Raw genomic sequence first — 16,178 nt, 5'->3', positions numbered from 1 at the left:
CAAATAAGTGTATTAGCGTAAACCGTACAATATACTCATATGAAAATAATTACAGCAGACGTAATAAGTAGCATTTTAATGACTTTAATCTAAATATAATAAATCTGAGAATATAGTTAAGTATATTCATGTCAGAAACTACAACGACTCCAGCAGTTTGTGGGTTGCTGTTCCTACAGCGGCCTGTAGGTATCAGTAGAGCACTGTGACAGTGAAATAAAGCGCCGAAGAAGATCACGTGATGCTCGCGGAACCGTTGGCTTGACAACTGCTGTAATCTTTACCTGCTGCTAAAGGTGGGTTTGAAAAAAAGGATATATTTTATATGCGCATAAATAGATTTCATCATTTTTTTCCCACAGCTAATGTAAAAATTCTGCCGTATTTTGTGTGAAAGAATAATTATATTTGACAGGTCGTTCGCTAAAACAAATGACACCGTTAATTTAGCTTGGCCTGGATCACTAGCCGAACCTAGTCGTATATATGCTAAACCAAAGTAGCGCCTAAGCTTGCTAACTACAGCTTTCTATGGTTCCGCTTTCATTCTTAATATTTGTTTGTCCAAACTCCAGGTAGTCACTATGCTTGTATTATAATATAGGCAACCAATATATTCGGAAGGTTAAAGATATTTGAAAGATGTTGCGTAAACTGTTGCCGAATCGCTTAATTACATGTTAAATAAACCTAAATTAAAACCACAAAAACCAGGTTGCAACGGAAAAATGAACAAACATCAAGCTACATATTCGATTTCCTTAAGTACAACACAAGACAGCTGCAGCTGTTTTTTTTTCCGGTCATTGACATGTAATGGATGACAATGACTGCAAACCAAACGTTTTTTTTATTGTGTCTCACTGTTTCTCTCATACCAAAGTCATTTTTAACATGTCATCGCCGTCCAAATTCTGAACTTGAGACTGAGCTTGTGTCATAAATCGTAGTCAGAGAGCCGTTCATGATAAATACCCTCGAACGTTCATTATCAGCAGCAGCTATCTAAATTATCGAATTTTTAATCCGCCAATATACTGCCCTTGAATCTATGTTGAATTGCGTTAGAAATTTGTCAAGCGTAATGAATTCATGTGCTTGTCTTTCAGCAAGGATTCAGAGGACATAATGCCAGAAGTCAAGCCAATATTCAGAGAAGTTCTGCCTAAACAAGGTTTGTACAACAGCAGTTAGCTTTTTGGACAGCAGTAGTTACAAAAGGTTGTTTGTGGATCTCAGTACAACACATGAAGTGTTTAGAAATTTGCAAAAGCTTGCACAGTTTGTCAAGAGGTGCTCGCTGCACCATCTTTATGGTCTCTTTTTATAGCTCAAAGCCACTGACATTGTTGCAATATAAAAAGTTCTGTAATTTGGATCAGTATCATGACTGGACAGTAGGGCTTTTCAGTAGTTAAATGTGTGATGTTTGTCAAAGTGTGCAAACTTTCGGGGTTGGGTTACCAGATTTGTTCAGATGTTTCATCCAGTAAGATAGCTGACTATGACTCCAATGCAAAACAAAAATATTGGTGAACACATGAGAGACTACAGATACACTGAATATATAGCTCATAGATGCAACATTTGGCAAATAAAATGTTTTAAAGTCATTCTCAACCAGTCGCAATACTTGATGTGAAAGTGTAATTGTAGGGAAAAGCATTTCTCACTGCTCATGTGCTGGGTATTTTGTGAAAAATAGAACCAACCTAGCCAAGTGTTTGATTATCTTTTTATTTAAGTAAAGAATAGTTGTGGAAATGTGAGAAATCCTGTTTTGTTTTTCTGGCAATGTTCACAGGACAGCTTTCCATGGAAGATGTCCCTACCATGGTTCTGTGTAAGCCAAAGTTGCTCCCACTCAAATCAGTCACCCTAGAGAAACTGGAGAAGATGCAGATGGAGGCTCAAGAGGCCGTGAAACAGCAGGAGCTGGCAGCAAAGGAGCAGTTGCACTAAATGACCAATGGAGCATTTGTAATATTCTAATTCCTTTAGACAACATTAGGCCAGTGTTTGAAAACCACTTGTAGTCTAAGCATCTGTATGGACAATGAACTGCAAAGTCAAGAAGTTACTGATATTTGGCTTCACAGAGCAGAAGAGCAAAGAAAGTGTGGGAGAATGAGCTTAGTAACTCCTTTGAAAGTCCTGCTGTTCCTTAGTCATTAATGATCTTCAGCACATCGTTAGTGAGGATTATATCTAACGCTTGCCAGTTTTTCCAGTATGGTTGGCTATATAGGTGTGTGCTTGTCTTTACTTTACGTTTGTATTATTGGGTCAGTGATTTGGCAGTAATGCATACAACATGTTAACAGCATTCTTGAGTGGAGTTGAGGCAGATTAATAAGGGAAGAGTTACGTTCCAACACATACTGTGTGGTAATATTGTGACAGTCACAAAAACAGTCTTAGATTATTTAATAGTGATTTAATGAACATAGAAGGACCTTTACGTGGCATATTTCACACACCAGTATTCCCCAAATATAAAAATAAACACTCTTATCATTTTGTGAAGTTACCCGGCTGGTACTTGTTTTAGCACTATACTCATGTCATTGTACTCTCAATAATGACATCGTTGTGTGATTTAAAGGGTAAAAAAGAAAAAGTCAAGCACAGCATAGAAACAGCAGCTAGTTAGGGAGCCAGTATTGCTTTGAACCAACATGCTCCCTTTTATTTATTTTTTTCCATACACTTTTATAAAGCTCTTGACACAAACCAGTCATCTCTGTACAAACACTGCTTTCTAGAAAACACAAAAGGAGTGGCAGTGAAATCAAGAAAATACTGTACAAAATAACATGGAATGACTGACACTGAGAGGTGTGGCACTTCGAGGGCTAGCTTATGTAAATGTTCATATTGTAACGCCTTGGAGAACGTGATCTACTTCAGTTTCAATCAAAAGTGCAGTTGTCTTTTGTTTTTTTTACCCCACCTCAATTTCAGAAATGTACATTCTTTTGACTGCTGGAAGGGAGAAATCTGTACTGAACTATTTTTGAAAAATATGCAAGTAAAAAAGTAGCTTTATTCTCTTCTTTTCAGGAAACCTGGCACATAAAAAGGTCTTCTTAGTAGCTTTCAAGTTTGACAACACCACCATCCCCCTCGCTGACAAACCTCTTCCGGCCCCTGATGAGAGACAGATCAACAACATGATTTTAAAAAACAAACAAGAAAGCACATTCCCTTTAATAAGCATGGAGTATCTGTTTAACAAAACTAATGCACTTACCGACAGGGACAGAGATCTCGTAGCTTTACATCAATGATTCCCATGCTGAAGCTCTTGTCAACAAATTGCTCCAAGATGAAGTATGCACGTGGGACATCGATGTTAATTTCAGCAATGTCCATATAAACTCTCTCATAGCCCTACAGAAGAAAAGAAAGGGCACTGGATTTAAAATAACCTTTTATAATGCTACCGAAGCAACGGGTTGGTGCTTGGTGAACTGATTTGCAATGCACAATTCAAACACCAGATGGCACCTCACCCTTCTCATTTGGCCCACAGTGATGATGGAGGACATGGAGAGAGACTTCAGTAGCTGCAGGACCATTTTGAATGTTTTCTCTCCTTTGGACTCCAACACCATAACTATTGCCTGAGGGAACCAACCGGAACAGGTACAGCCTTTTATTAGTCCTCAAAACCTAACTAGTATTTCCCAGGAGCAGTTACTTTCAACACAAAACAGCTGTACTCACTACAGGGTACAAGAAGTGTTTTACACTCCTCAGTGAGGACTTTAAAAAAAAAAAAAACACCCTCAAGTTGTTTCAGTAGCTTCAGTTGCAAACATTTTTGCAACATTTCCCCTGAGAACATATTGTTCATAAGGAGAAAAACACTTTACCAACATCTGTATTTCAGTTTAATGCATTAGGAGTATCTTCTGACTGCTACATCAAATGTACCGATATATTTACCTCATAGACAAACTCATGGTGGAAATGTGGAACTTCGAGGTCCCTCAGGCATCTCTCAGCCTCTTTGCTATCTCCAGATAAGATGTACTCCTTTAGCAGCAGGTTCATCTGGCAGATCAGAATTCAGAATGGTAATTATTACTCTGTGGAATTATTCTTAAAGCTACAACAATTTGCAAAAAGGTAAAATCTGCTATGATTATAGGGATTACTTGAACTTATCATTTTATCTCATAATATTCCATTAAATGGCTTTTAACCTGATTATTAAGACAGGCACATTCGTAGAGTATTATTTTGGTAAAGTGGTGCTGTACTGATTTGAGTGAGAGCAGTGTCAAGAGTTTTGCTGAATTAAATGATGAATATCTTCATTCGTTTATGACTGTTACTCAGTTAACCAGCAAACATATATATTCCTCACTATAATGAATTGGGAGAATTTATTTAATTGGTTGAAGCATTCTACCACAAAATCATTGTTTATAGAGAAAAATGTTTTACTGGGTTGTGGTTATAAAAAAGAACTACAAAACAACAAATACAAAACCTATTTACTAACAAAACACACTGAAATTTTGATCACAAAAAGCTGATCTAATGGCAGCATCTTCGAAATCCTGCTTAATATAATTTACCTCTTTAATGAGCTGCATGACAGGCCTCTGTCCACCACCTGCCCCCCACTGGTTTTCGATACGAAGCCCACCCATACTCATCTTCAGTAGTACAGCCGCCCGGTCTAGTGCTGCCCTGAGACCAAAAATAACACACGAGGTTTGCAAGTCAAATTAAACTTCTCTTGGCACACAGTAAATCAAACATTCCACTATTTCTTTTAACACTGTGGATTTGACAATATTTTCTTGTAATGTAGTGAAACTATTGTTTATTTCATTGTTCCCTTAAAGACACTTCAAGAAGGACTTGATTTTCAGATGTGATCTACAAATACAAGCTCCTATAACCATTTTCCTTCCAGTCTTGTTTAGATGCATTAACAAAAAGTTAGGAAGTTCAGATTGTTTTGTTTTACAATAGGTTCCATCCTCAAGTTGCCATTAACTTTAACCGATAGATTTGCAATTTTTGAGTGTGTCTTGAAACAACATTTGAGAGTCTTTTGAACACTGAGCCGTGTTGTTTCATGCTGTTGATATTCATCCTCTTTACATTAGCCCTTTAAAGCTGCTGTCCGGAGTTTCCGTTTGTTTTCAATTTATGTATCATTTTTTAACAAAGCTTAAATGTGTTAGTCTAGTTCGATACTATAATATAAAGTTAGTATAACGCGATATGAAAATTTATTCCTGAGCTCCGCCTTCCTCTCATAGACCCCCATGTTATTCCAAAAAGCGCCGGTCGCTGCCGACCAATCAAGTTCGAGCTTCAGCTTTGTCATGCTGTCAATCAACGGTTACGCGCACAGCAAGCAAGCCCATGCAGAGGTGGGCGAGCTACGCACTACGCAACCGCGAGCACATTTGTTTTGCTTGTGGAGGAGAGAGCATCAGGGATCAGCAACTTCCAGAAAAGTTACCGATCCCACGGCTTGTCAGGCCAAGAGACTGCAGGACGTTTTTTGGCTCGGGGTGCTCGCCTCGCTCCCCGACCACGGCCTCCATAGCCCGCCTGACGGCTTCGTTTAGATGCCCGACCTCTGGAGGAAGATGTTGGGGCGTCTGGGACATACTCTTCGTCAGAGGAGTCATGCAATTCTGAACTCTAGATAGAAATAAATAAACAATGTAACACATATACACGCGTAAATGCACTAAGTTTGATAAACAACGTCATCGAGAGGGATACACGAGTGTAATCACATATTGAAACTTTACTCGTTCGTCCTAGCAGATTCATATTATTTTGGTATTAGGACAAGTTAGACTCAATACAGCATTCTAACGTAATTCCTTTATTATTTACTAAATGTACTAAATGCAGAAGAGGGGAAAACAGCAAAACAGGCGAGATGCTGCAGCACTCCGGGCACCACTCTCATGTACTGCGCGCGTGCACAAATAAAGGGGCGAAATCAGAGGGAGGGTGGGACCAACAGCGTTTTGGGAGACGCTGTGATTCAAACTCCGGACAGCAGCTTTAAGCCTCCATTCCTAATGCTCTTTCAGTGTAGGAGACAAAATCGACATCTATCTTACTACGCTGAACTTAACTGAAGTTTTGACCATCAAGTTGAAATTTTTATTTTTTTACATATCTTGTAGTTCGGGAAGAAATAAAATTACACATTTTTTTGTTACTGTTGTTCCACTGCAGCTCAAGAGGAACACTCAAAGAGTGAATTCTAGAATTGAAAGACTGACTTTGTACTTGTTTGTTTCAATCAGACTTTTGAAACTTTGTAATAGTTTCAGATACACTTTGAAATATAATTTTAGACAGAGCAAAATCTGTGTATTCATTCCCATTACCGACATTAATATTAGGGGTTGATCTATTTTCAGCTTGCGATCAAATATCGTTATTTTCTTAAACCAATTCCAGCTAAAGCTTTTTTTAAATGTGCTACTTTGGGTGTGATGTACCCATTGCCCTCAATCTGTTGTCACCAAGTCATGATCAAACCTACAGCAATACATGAATGGTTACATGTCCTGAGTAATAAATACCCTATAAACACTAAAGGATAAATGTTAAAAGTTCTCTTTTTCATTAAATGTATGAAAACCATTAAAAAAAAAAATCGAAAGGCATTTCAACAGTCTTGTGTTTATGTTACTATGACAATAACATTAAAATTTTTACTGCAAATAGATACTGGTTCCAAATGACAGTTGTCTGTCTTCTTGATTACTGATTATCAGGATCAGCTGTGTGAAAAATATATCAGTCAATCTACAATCAAAATATTTGGAAGGAATCTTTTAGTGTTCAGCACCAACAGCAGAAATTATCACAGCAAGAAAAACAAACTTATTGGTTACATTCAGGGCTCCAGACTGCAACTAAATGCTCGCATTTTGCGACCAAAATTTGAGCGAGTGCCAGTAAATTTTTCATCTACTCATGCATGTGCGACCAGTAAATTTGCCGATTTTTTCAAATTACTATTGAATATTTTTTATTGCTTATAAACTTATGCTCCACACTTCAGCTCAGTAGACAGTAATGCGCAAATGAGCTGGTTTAACCCATAGACATATATATGTCTATGGTTTAACCGACATTAACTCCAAAAGCAGAAAGGAGACGAACACCAAAGAAGAAGAAGGCGGGCCAATGACTGTGTATGTTCGGCCTTATTTTGTACAGAAATTCACCTCCCTGTCCTTCCCTCCTTTCTTGTCCCCATTCCAGGTGCTTCTAAGTTTAAACACATCCTTTGCTAGACAGCAACAGTGGAACCGTTTTCTTTCATCTTTACGTGAATTTTCGGACTTTTCGGCAGCGTCTTCGTCATGTCAAGAAAGCTCTTCTTAGAGAACCAGTTCCTGTGCCGCTGAAATGGTCACAAAATAAAAGCCCGCAGCATTAAAAATACGCCTTCAAAATAAAAGCCTGGAGGAAACGGTTATTTTAACACTAGCAAAACAAAGGCTTTCCGAAATTGATGAACTGATCAACAGACCTTTATAAGAGTAATTTACACGTGATTTGGTATAAATACATAACGTGCTCATGCATGACACATGCCTGTGCTCAGCACAAGGTCATTTTTTATTAAAGACAGTTTCTGCATTTATTGTACAAGTATATATCAGTAACACAGTGAAAATGAGAGGGAATGTGAATATTTACTTTGCAAGTTGATTTTAGTGTGCACCCCTAAATTTTCTGGTTGCGCTCCTAAAATTTTAAGTTAGGGGCCACTGTGCTCCAAGGAAAAAAAGTTAGTCTGGAGCCCTGACATTAGCATTTGATTATTGTTTAAAGAGATACTTTAACTTCTATATTCCTGTCCTAAGCTATATGTAATGGTGCAACTATATGTGTAGTTATATTTGCAAGAAAAATAATCTGTTTATTGTTGACTGAATGACTCCTTATCTTTTGCAATCAGACTTTCATGCTAGCAGCATAAACAGGAAACTAAAATCACAGACAGAAGAGCTTCATCAACAATCTCCTACCTTGAGTATTCACAGTCAACTCTTCCTTTGTAGCCCTCGATGTAGCTCTTGGACAATATTTGGTCACTAACAGCTCGTGCAATGAATTGGCCCACCAACTGAAAGAGGCACACAAAAGATGGAATTATGTAAACAATCTCAAAACACAATAATAATACAATATGTCGTGCAGCTTAATCCTTAGACTTGTTAATCTGTCTGCTAAACCAGACAAGAGGACCCTGTCAACTATCAACAACCTACATAACAATCACAAAATTGTCTCAGTGTCAAAGTTTCATTTTGAAGGCCCCACAAAATCACTGAAAGGACAGATGACCAACAGTGGCCTCAGTGGCACGTGTATCTTTGTTTACAGTGAAGTGAGTGCATGATTTAGGGCAACTAAAGAGCTGGCTTTGCTCTTCTGGCCCACACAAAGCCTGTGGTCACTGCTGCTCATTGTTCCTCTACAGACAAGAGGCAGCTACATCTCATCTGACCTGTCGCTGTGGCTAGACTGGCAGGCATACGAGGAGAAAAGGAGTGTGTGTGTGAGACGGAGAAAAACTGAGAAACAGAGAGTGAAAGAGCAGAAGGAAGGAAGTGGGGGCAGGGCAGAGTCATAATGCCCCTGTAAACCCACTGAGAAATGAGACAGTAGGGCAGAAATGACCAGTGAGACCAAATGAGACTGTGAAAGGCGGGGTTGAGGGGGAAGGACGACCAATAACCCTTTGAGCGTCCTTTGCTGAGCTTGCATTTTGCGAGCTCAGACAGACAATAGCCAGAGATCTCATGTCTGTAAAGGTTGAAAAGCAAAGAGCTCAAATGCAAACACACTGGCTCTCTCTCACACACCAGCCCATAAAAACCACAGCGTTGTTCCCCTGTGCTCCACCACAGGCTGTGTTAAAACTGTTCAAACACAAACCACACGTTTAGCTGATGAGTCTAAAAAGTGCTGTGCCTTTTCTGTAATGGGAGTGGCTAAAATGAGACATGGTTTTGAAGATCGGCTTAAATATTCTAGACGGTACGAAAAAAATGCAACATATCTTAAAACATAAACAAGAAACACTGTAAATGTGGATTTACAGTTGCTCTGCCAGCTTTCTTTTGTTCACTACACATCAACATCTCCTCCAATAAATTTAAGTTCATCCAGTATTATAGTTATTTTTAAGAAAAGAGTTCAGCCTAAAATTATATGCAGCACCTGATAAATTTTCAATACATAGCTACACATGCTTATTCTACAGTTTCATTTAGCAGATGCTTTTATCCAAAGCGACATACATCTGAGAGTAGATACAACACAAGCAAGGATCTAGTCAGGAGAAAACCACCTGGAGTTCAGGTGTAATAATAGGACCGTGGTGTCTACAGGTGATGCAGATGTAAAAGGATTTTTTTTTGTTGCAGTCTGTCAGGTAGACCCACCTGAGGGGCTCCTGGTGTGTCCAGGACCAGATCAGACAGCTCCCTGAGCAGTTTGTCAAAGGACTTTTCCATGTCGCTGTGGGACAGAACAGGCCCACACAGGTCAGCCAGCAGCCTGGACGTGAGCTCCCGATGGCTTGCTTTGGCCTCCAGGGCCAGTGAAACAGCCAATGAGGGCACCTCGCTCCGCATGGGCCCCAGATTCAACTCTGCAAGCAGGTCCTGGAAATAGGAAAGCAAATAAATGTGGCATGGGCTTTATAGCTGTGTTCATGTCAGTTCATTCTTGTTTATTTGGAGCACGTTGTAAAAGAATGAATTCTATGTAGAGTTCAACTTCTGATATGCATAGCGACACGTTAACTGACAAGTTCTTTCCTGCTTAGGATTGCAGTTTGCAGCACTTACAGCTACTTCATTCGTGTCTCCATGTTCAAAGTACTCCTGCACTATAGGAGTGACTGTCTTCTCAAAGTCCCTCTCATCCAGCGGGGGAACCATAGTCTCATACACGCAGTTTTCCTGCCAAAACACAAATCATATTTCAGGTCTTCTGTTTGGCAGACACGCACGTAAAAGTGTTTACATTTTTAGTACAATACATTACAATTGAATATATTGCGCTACAGTAATTTACAAACCATCAATAAAATGAAAGTGAACCCGCTAACAGAGTGTAGGCAAAGCTGCGCCTTGGCTTGAAATAGATTTTACATGTTATCCAACACTTCACACTCCAACAATCCTTACCTGAGCTTCATCATAGTTGGGGTCTTTCTCATCTACCTCCTCTGGTTCATAAACTTCCCCAGATCTGCCCCACACACCTTTTCCTCCAGCCCCACCTGCAGACAAAGTTCAGTGACATTGTTACACATAGTATAGACAACATTATTATCGCACATGTAAAGAGACTGAGTAGTGTCATTTTTCAAAGATTTAGTGGCCTACATATCTCAGTTGCCTGAAACATGAGGTGTTTTGTTTGGGAAAGAAACAGCTTAGAAAGTTCAGTAGCAGCTTTTGAGAGCACCTGGGTAGTTTGACATTATGCATCTGAAATCAGATACAGAATTTGCAAATCTGGCACTATAAGGGCATGATATTAAGAGCTACTAAGCAGAAAGATCTAAGGCTAAATCTAATTTAGTTCTTTTTTTTTTTTAACACTTGTCACTTTAAAACCTTGTAAGCAACTTAGGGTCAAACATAACTTGTACGATGCAACTAATTTTATGCACATGCTGTAAGAATGCCACACCAGTAAGAGATTTCAAGATTGTTTTCATATATGGAGAATATTTTCCTTCTAGGACATGTAATTACTCTGATTTATTCATCTTCAAGTGTGGAGGCATTCTGATGTCAGGTAGGAATTAAAAGTTGAGAAAAAAAAGCAAGAGACAGTTCAACAAAATACCAACTGGTAATTTTTTCTCTTTATGAGTATGCAGCCAGTGCTTTACCAAAAAACACAAAACTGATTTACCCTGGCAATGCTTAATTTACTGCATGATCTCTGCACCCCACAAAACATATCCATTCCCGATATGACCTTCTTATTTTCGACAGTTATGGCTTACAACACAAATTTGACTTTATGAAGATCTTGTCCAGTAATGCAAAAGGATACTTTTGTTGTTACATTCCTGGTAATGTTAAATTAATGACTATCTGCGTGTGTAATCTGTGCTAATTCCCAAGTTACATTTTTAAAATCCCAGGGCCAAACGTGATGGGTCATAATCCCTCTGTATGGTGAGGTGACGCATTGTACATGTCGCAGCACCAAAACAATCCATCTGTCGGTACAAGATGCACAACAGCTTACGTTTTATTAATGCTCTACGTCTGTAAACACAAACCACAGTGGCTCAAATCTATGCTCCTGCATTTGACATACGTAACTATGATTGTGAAAGAGAACGGAGCGCTTCCAAATGTGGATGATGTACAACTCAATACTGTGTCTGTCATACCCATGAAGCTGCTTCTACGTCTTCTGTAGACACATGCAGCAAACATCTGCGGGGTCTGAGGTCAGCACCAGCAGATTGCAGACAGTTTAAGAAGCCCAACACCAAAGCAGCTTGTCAGACATGCTTTAAAACCTGCATTAGTCCCACCCAGTACGTGCCGTATGAGATGTCACTATTTTTAGCTTAGCCCACACTGGGTATGAGAAGCTGGCCCACTTCAGCGTTAAAACATTGTGTACTCTAGTTTCCTTTCACCAAAGATTCTGTGCACCCACTGCAACTGTCTCTCAAAACTGCAAAGCATGAAGCTTTAGAACTGAAATTACAGGGCTTCACTGGTGTGGCAGTTCTGTTACGTAACCAAAAAAAATGGACAAATTGTGCCAGGAGAAAGTAGGCATGCTTCTTTTCTACTGCCAATGGGAAGAGCAAAGTGTCGAAACTGTACTGCAGTCTTCAGAAACATGTAAGTGGGCAGTGTACATCACTGAGAGACAGCGAGATGAATGGAAAATATTAACACTTGCTTGAATTCTAGTGATGTACCAAAGACTCACGTTAAGCCATTGTGCAACATCATCAGTAGGGTCACACAGTGTAAAAGAGTATTTATCTATGGCTGCTACCATGCACTGACACATATTATCCCCCTTCAGCAACACAAAAACCGAAAACAAACTAAATAAAACAGTAAAAGCAGAAGCTCCATAAACCCTACCAAAGTACTTAAATGTGATTTCCCTTACAACAATAGCCAGCTTTCTTTGTAAGACCTCATGGTCATCTAAATAAAATGTTTACATCACATCCAAAGCATCTGTATCACTAACAAATGCAATTCTGGTACAGCACAAAGCACTGCCCTGATTTTTTTAAATGGAAATCCCCTGCTGAACAGATGGCAAGAAAAGGAAAGAGTACATTCAGAGAGGTGTGAGCTGCTAAAGATTGTCGAACCATTTGTTCACAGGCTAATTGGTTTATGGTTCCTAGATGGAAAGCCAACAGGGGATGACAACAGCATGAAACAACATGATGTTGTGACTTCGCTTTGAAGCAGTGGGATGTGAAACACCAGTGGCTCTTTGATTAACTTTTGCTTGCCTGTGGTGATGGACCAGCAAACGGTGCCACTAAAACTGAAGTGACATCTTCATTTATTAATATGTTAAGTCTTCTTACCTTTCTTTGGCAGCCCTCTGCCCTTCCCCAGCCGAGACTTCCTGTCCAGCAGCTTGCTCTTGGGGCTTGTGGGCGTCACAGTGGTTCCCCGAACCACATCCCCATTGTCACTGAGGGAGTCCCCTCGGCCAGAATCCCTGGAGGAGTTCTTTCGCAGCCTCCGCTTGGCCTTTGCCTTGAGACGTGCCTCGTGGATGTTGTTGCTAGATGAGGACAGCCAGTTGCCATTGATTTCATTGTTGATATTTTTATTTGAGATGAGCTTCCCACCATTGTCTTCTTCTCCAGATAAAAAGGAGTCACTCAGGTCCTGAGCCTCTGTTGGATGGCAAGAAAAAATTAGGCAGAGTTTATGTTTGAGTTGAAGATTTAAATGCAAAATTTCTGTCCGGGGCAAATATAGTAAACTCAGGAAAGCATGATTTATGTTATTTCAAAGTGCAGGATGCAGATTAAAATGAGTGACAGATTCTATGTCACTGCAAAAGAGCAAGCAATCAACCACTTCCGCATGAAAAAGTCCCATTGCCCCACATCTGATACAGCTGATAAAGCATTTAAATGCCAGTAAGTTAGTCAATGTGAATGTATTTGTGGCTTTCACTTACCAACGGGGTTTGCGTTCAGCCAGGCCTCGCAGTCAGTTGCCATGTTGTCCAGTAGAAAATAGATTTTGCAGCAAAACTGTGCAAAAAACGAATTTCAAAATATATCTGCAATAATAAAGAGGACATTTTATGAGCATATATGCGTTGATAATATGTCCAGACATGCTGCAGCACAACAGCCTCCCCTCCCCCTATTCATTCAAAGTCGCACTGTTGATAAACAATGGCTAACGTTACGCTAGCTTGAATGTTTACTGCCATGAGAAACAGAGTGCAAGCTACTAAGAAATAAATTCTATCTTCCAAATGACACGTACCCCCACATAAAACCAAAATGAAAGGTTTACAGCTGTTTTTATGTTTAGCTAACTTATCTCCTGTCGAAGCCCAAACGTCAGTAAATGTTACAATCAAACTGCATATTCTGGGGACTCGGTGTACCGCTTCTAAATTATTCGACGCAATTGCTAACGCCCTCATATAAAACATGCATTTCTACCGCTCTTGTCAACTAAAAGGCAAACTCGTAATAAAATCACTGACCGTCAGTTGTGTCCAAGCTTCAAACTCTGACACGAACACTGTTGTTTTTTTGTTTTACCTACCCAGCAACGCAGTCACGTAGGCCAATGTTTTCCTCCTCTGATTGGCTGCCGGGAAGTGGGGGTTTAAAAAGGAGAGCCAATCAAAACGCAACACGGAATTTTTCTTCTCGCATGTTCTGTGAGGCCCGTGTGTTTTACGGCGTGCTATGCTGTCGTCTGTGGTTTTCTAATCTGTTTTGGTCGTTTATGACATCAGCCACCCCATGCTGCTTCAAAAATAATAACAGTGATGGTATCTATGATGACAATCGATTGATTTTGTCTAAATAAATAGTTCTTCTGCTAAGGCATATTAACCATCCATGAACATATTTAAGCCCCTTAAAATATCATGCATTCAAGTGTGAGTATTAGCAAACTGAATCTAGGACGCAAAATACCTATAAGTGAGAAAATTTCAACTAAGTGAGTGAATAAGCAAGTTAGTAGGTAAATAAGAAGAAAATTGTAATTTTGGTCAAGATCAATCCACCAGTGGTTAAAAAACAGTGGTGGATGGTAACTACTTTTTATCAAGTAAAATTAATGTGCAATTTACTTACAACAGGGCCAGACCTTAGAGTGAATTTGGTTTCTGCAGGATGCTGACAGGGGTCTGAAAATTATTGTTCCAATTTCCTGCATTTTGGTGTAATTTAAAAGCATTTTGCCTGTTAAAATCTTACTATGGAGATAACATTAAGGGACAAGAAAAAAAACATTAAGCTTAAAAAAAGCAGAAAAAAAACAGAGCATGGGCTGGCAGTATTGAAAATGGTTCTTCATGTAAAATACTGATGAAAGTTCTGTGGCTGGATGTGCACAACACATTTCAGTATTTTCCATAAATATCTGCATAATTGAAATAACTCCAGCAACCACTTTGTAACATTTGTCTTGGAGGATTCTAATACACACACTCAACAGCTTCAAGTTGACCACATCAGCGAACTAAACAATAAAAAGTGCTTCAGCAAAAACAAAACATATCTTCATAACACTTCATAACTTAAATTATCTATTCATTGAACAGAAATACAATCAGACACTAAACGCTCTATTAAATGTCAAAACAATCCATGTGACTCTAAAAACTCAACAGCTTTACAAACTCTAAGATTAAAATCTCCACAAGGATCCAAAATAAGTTGGACTTCTACATGAGAGCTTTAATGATTCTTCATCTACTTCCTGAAAAGTTTGGTCAATAAAAAAGACAAAAACTAATATTTTCAGTTGAACTAAAGACAGACGTTGTGATTTTTCTGCTCACATGCTGTGTTGTTGTAAACTTACTCTTTCAAATAAATAGCCGCCCATCCCCCTGGAAACCAGTGTTTGTCCTGTTTTTGTGTCGCTCCTCGGTGACCCTAGAATTTATTCCAGCATCTGTCAGATTGTACAATGCCGCATTATAAACCTCACTGTATACTGTTTACTGCTGCACTTTTTTTCTCCCCCCAATTCCACCTATGTGCAATAACGGATACCTCATCCTCCTGTATATAGTCTATATAATTTTTTAAAAATCATCTGTATATAATGTTATCTGCAATTTTTGCACTGTCTTTCTTTTTTCTTATTTATTTTTGTACTGCCTTTATATTATCATACTTTTTCTCTGGAGCTGCTGTAACAGTGTAACTTTCCCCACTGTGGGATCAATAAAGTTTATCCTTTTCCTTATCCATAGACAGCCAGGTCGTAATGTTTTTTGAGCAACACACCATACTATGACGTTTTTACAGTGAAAGTTCTACTATGAAACCAGTTTGAGATGTTCAGGTGTTCTTTGTGTGAAAACTCAGAGATTTCAGGTATCAGAAGGTGGTTTTCAACTTTCTTTGTTAACCTTCTGCTTCAACTTTAAACTAAATTTACTTTACTAAGCCAGCCCTCTGGACTTCCAGTACACTGTGTTCCTGTTGGCTGTCCAGGTGGCTGCTTGGTGTTATCAGGAACACCTGAGCAGCTCAGTGTCTTCCTTTATTTTGCTGCAGTCAAACATTTCCTCTGCTTCTCTTCACTGACTGGGTTTGGCTCTGTTGCTTTAGTTTGTTCTTTAGGCATTGGTTTGCAGTTTCCAGCAGTAAAATTGTCTTTAATGTGCTTCTTGGTGAGTTTTAGGGCTTTGTACTGGATAGTTGTCTTGGTAAATGTGGTTCTTTAGCCACAGTTAGCACATGGTGCTAATGTGTGCAGTGATTAGTGGATTTGGTGCGGCTGAGTTGTGTCTTTATCTTGGCTGTAGTGAGTCTTTAGAGGTTTTTGGTCAGACACATTCTGTATTCTTGTTTGTGAACCAACGTTGGTTGTCCAGAAGGTAAGAGTTCCTGTCTTGATTCTCTGTTTAAAGAGGTT

The 16,178-nt window shown here is 39.2% G+C and overlaps 1 protein-coding gene across 2 annotated transcripts; it reads right to left on the bottom strand.

Moving 5' to 3' along the window:
- Window positions 1-2,644: 2,644 nt before the first annotated feature.
- pdcd4b (programmed cell death 4b) lies at window positions 2,645-13,899 on the bottom strand. 2 transcript variants are annotated; one of them, XM_022189469.2, is made up of 12 exons: window positions 13,777-13,899; window positions 13,234-13,338; window positions 12,626-12,943; window positions 10,215-10,309; window positions 9,873-9,986; window positions 9,465-9,686; window positions 8,043-8,140; window positions 4,590-4,704; window positions 3,952-4,059; window positions 3,516-3,626; window positions 3,254-3,393; window positions 2,645-3,150 (listed from the first exon to the last, which is right to left on the bottom strand). In XM_022189469.2, exons 2-12 carry the CDS (start codon window positions 13,274-13,276, stop codon window positions 3,090-3,092), a joined length of 1,425 nt encoding a protein of 474 aa, XP_022045161.1. In that variant the 5' UTR covers window positions 13,277-13,338; window positions 13,777-13,899; the 3' UTR covers window positions 2,645-3,089. The 2 variants fall into 2 exon arrangements, with proteins under 2 accessions (XP_022045161.1, XP_051801687.1); XM_051945727.1 differs by having other exon boundaries at window positions 13,234-13,309; window positions 13,777-13,840.
- Between the last annotated feature and the right edge of the window lie 2,279 nt (window positions 13,900-16,178).

The sequence above is a fragment of the Acanthochromis polyacanthus genome, chromosome 3, assembly GCF_021347895.1.
Source record: "Acanthochromis polyacanthus isolate Apoly-LR-REF ecotype Palm Island chromosome 3, KAUST_Apoly_ChrSc, whole genome shotgun sequence".
NCBI lineage: Eukaryota > Metazoa > Chordata > Actinopteri > Pomacentridae > Acanthochromis > Acanthochromis polyacanthus.
The sequence above is the reverse complement of the archived record's forward strand: the minus strand, read 5'-3'. Positions and strand labels throughout refer to the sequence as shown.

Coding starts and splice junctions, on each gene's coding strand:
- pdcd4b (XM_022189469.2), bottom strand. CDS start 13,276: ATGGCAACTGACTGCGAGGCCTGGCTGAACGCAAACCCCGTTG. Junction 12,944..13,233: donor GCTGAACGCAAACCCCGTTG/GTAAGTGAAAGC, acceptor GCCATCCAACAG/AGGCTCAGGACCTGAGTGAC. Junction 3,627..3,951: donor ACCATGAGTTTGTCTATGAG/GTAAATATATCG, acceptor TGGTTCCCTCAG/GCAATAGTTATGGTGTTGGA.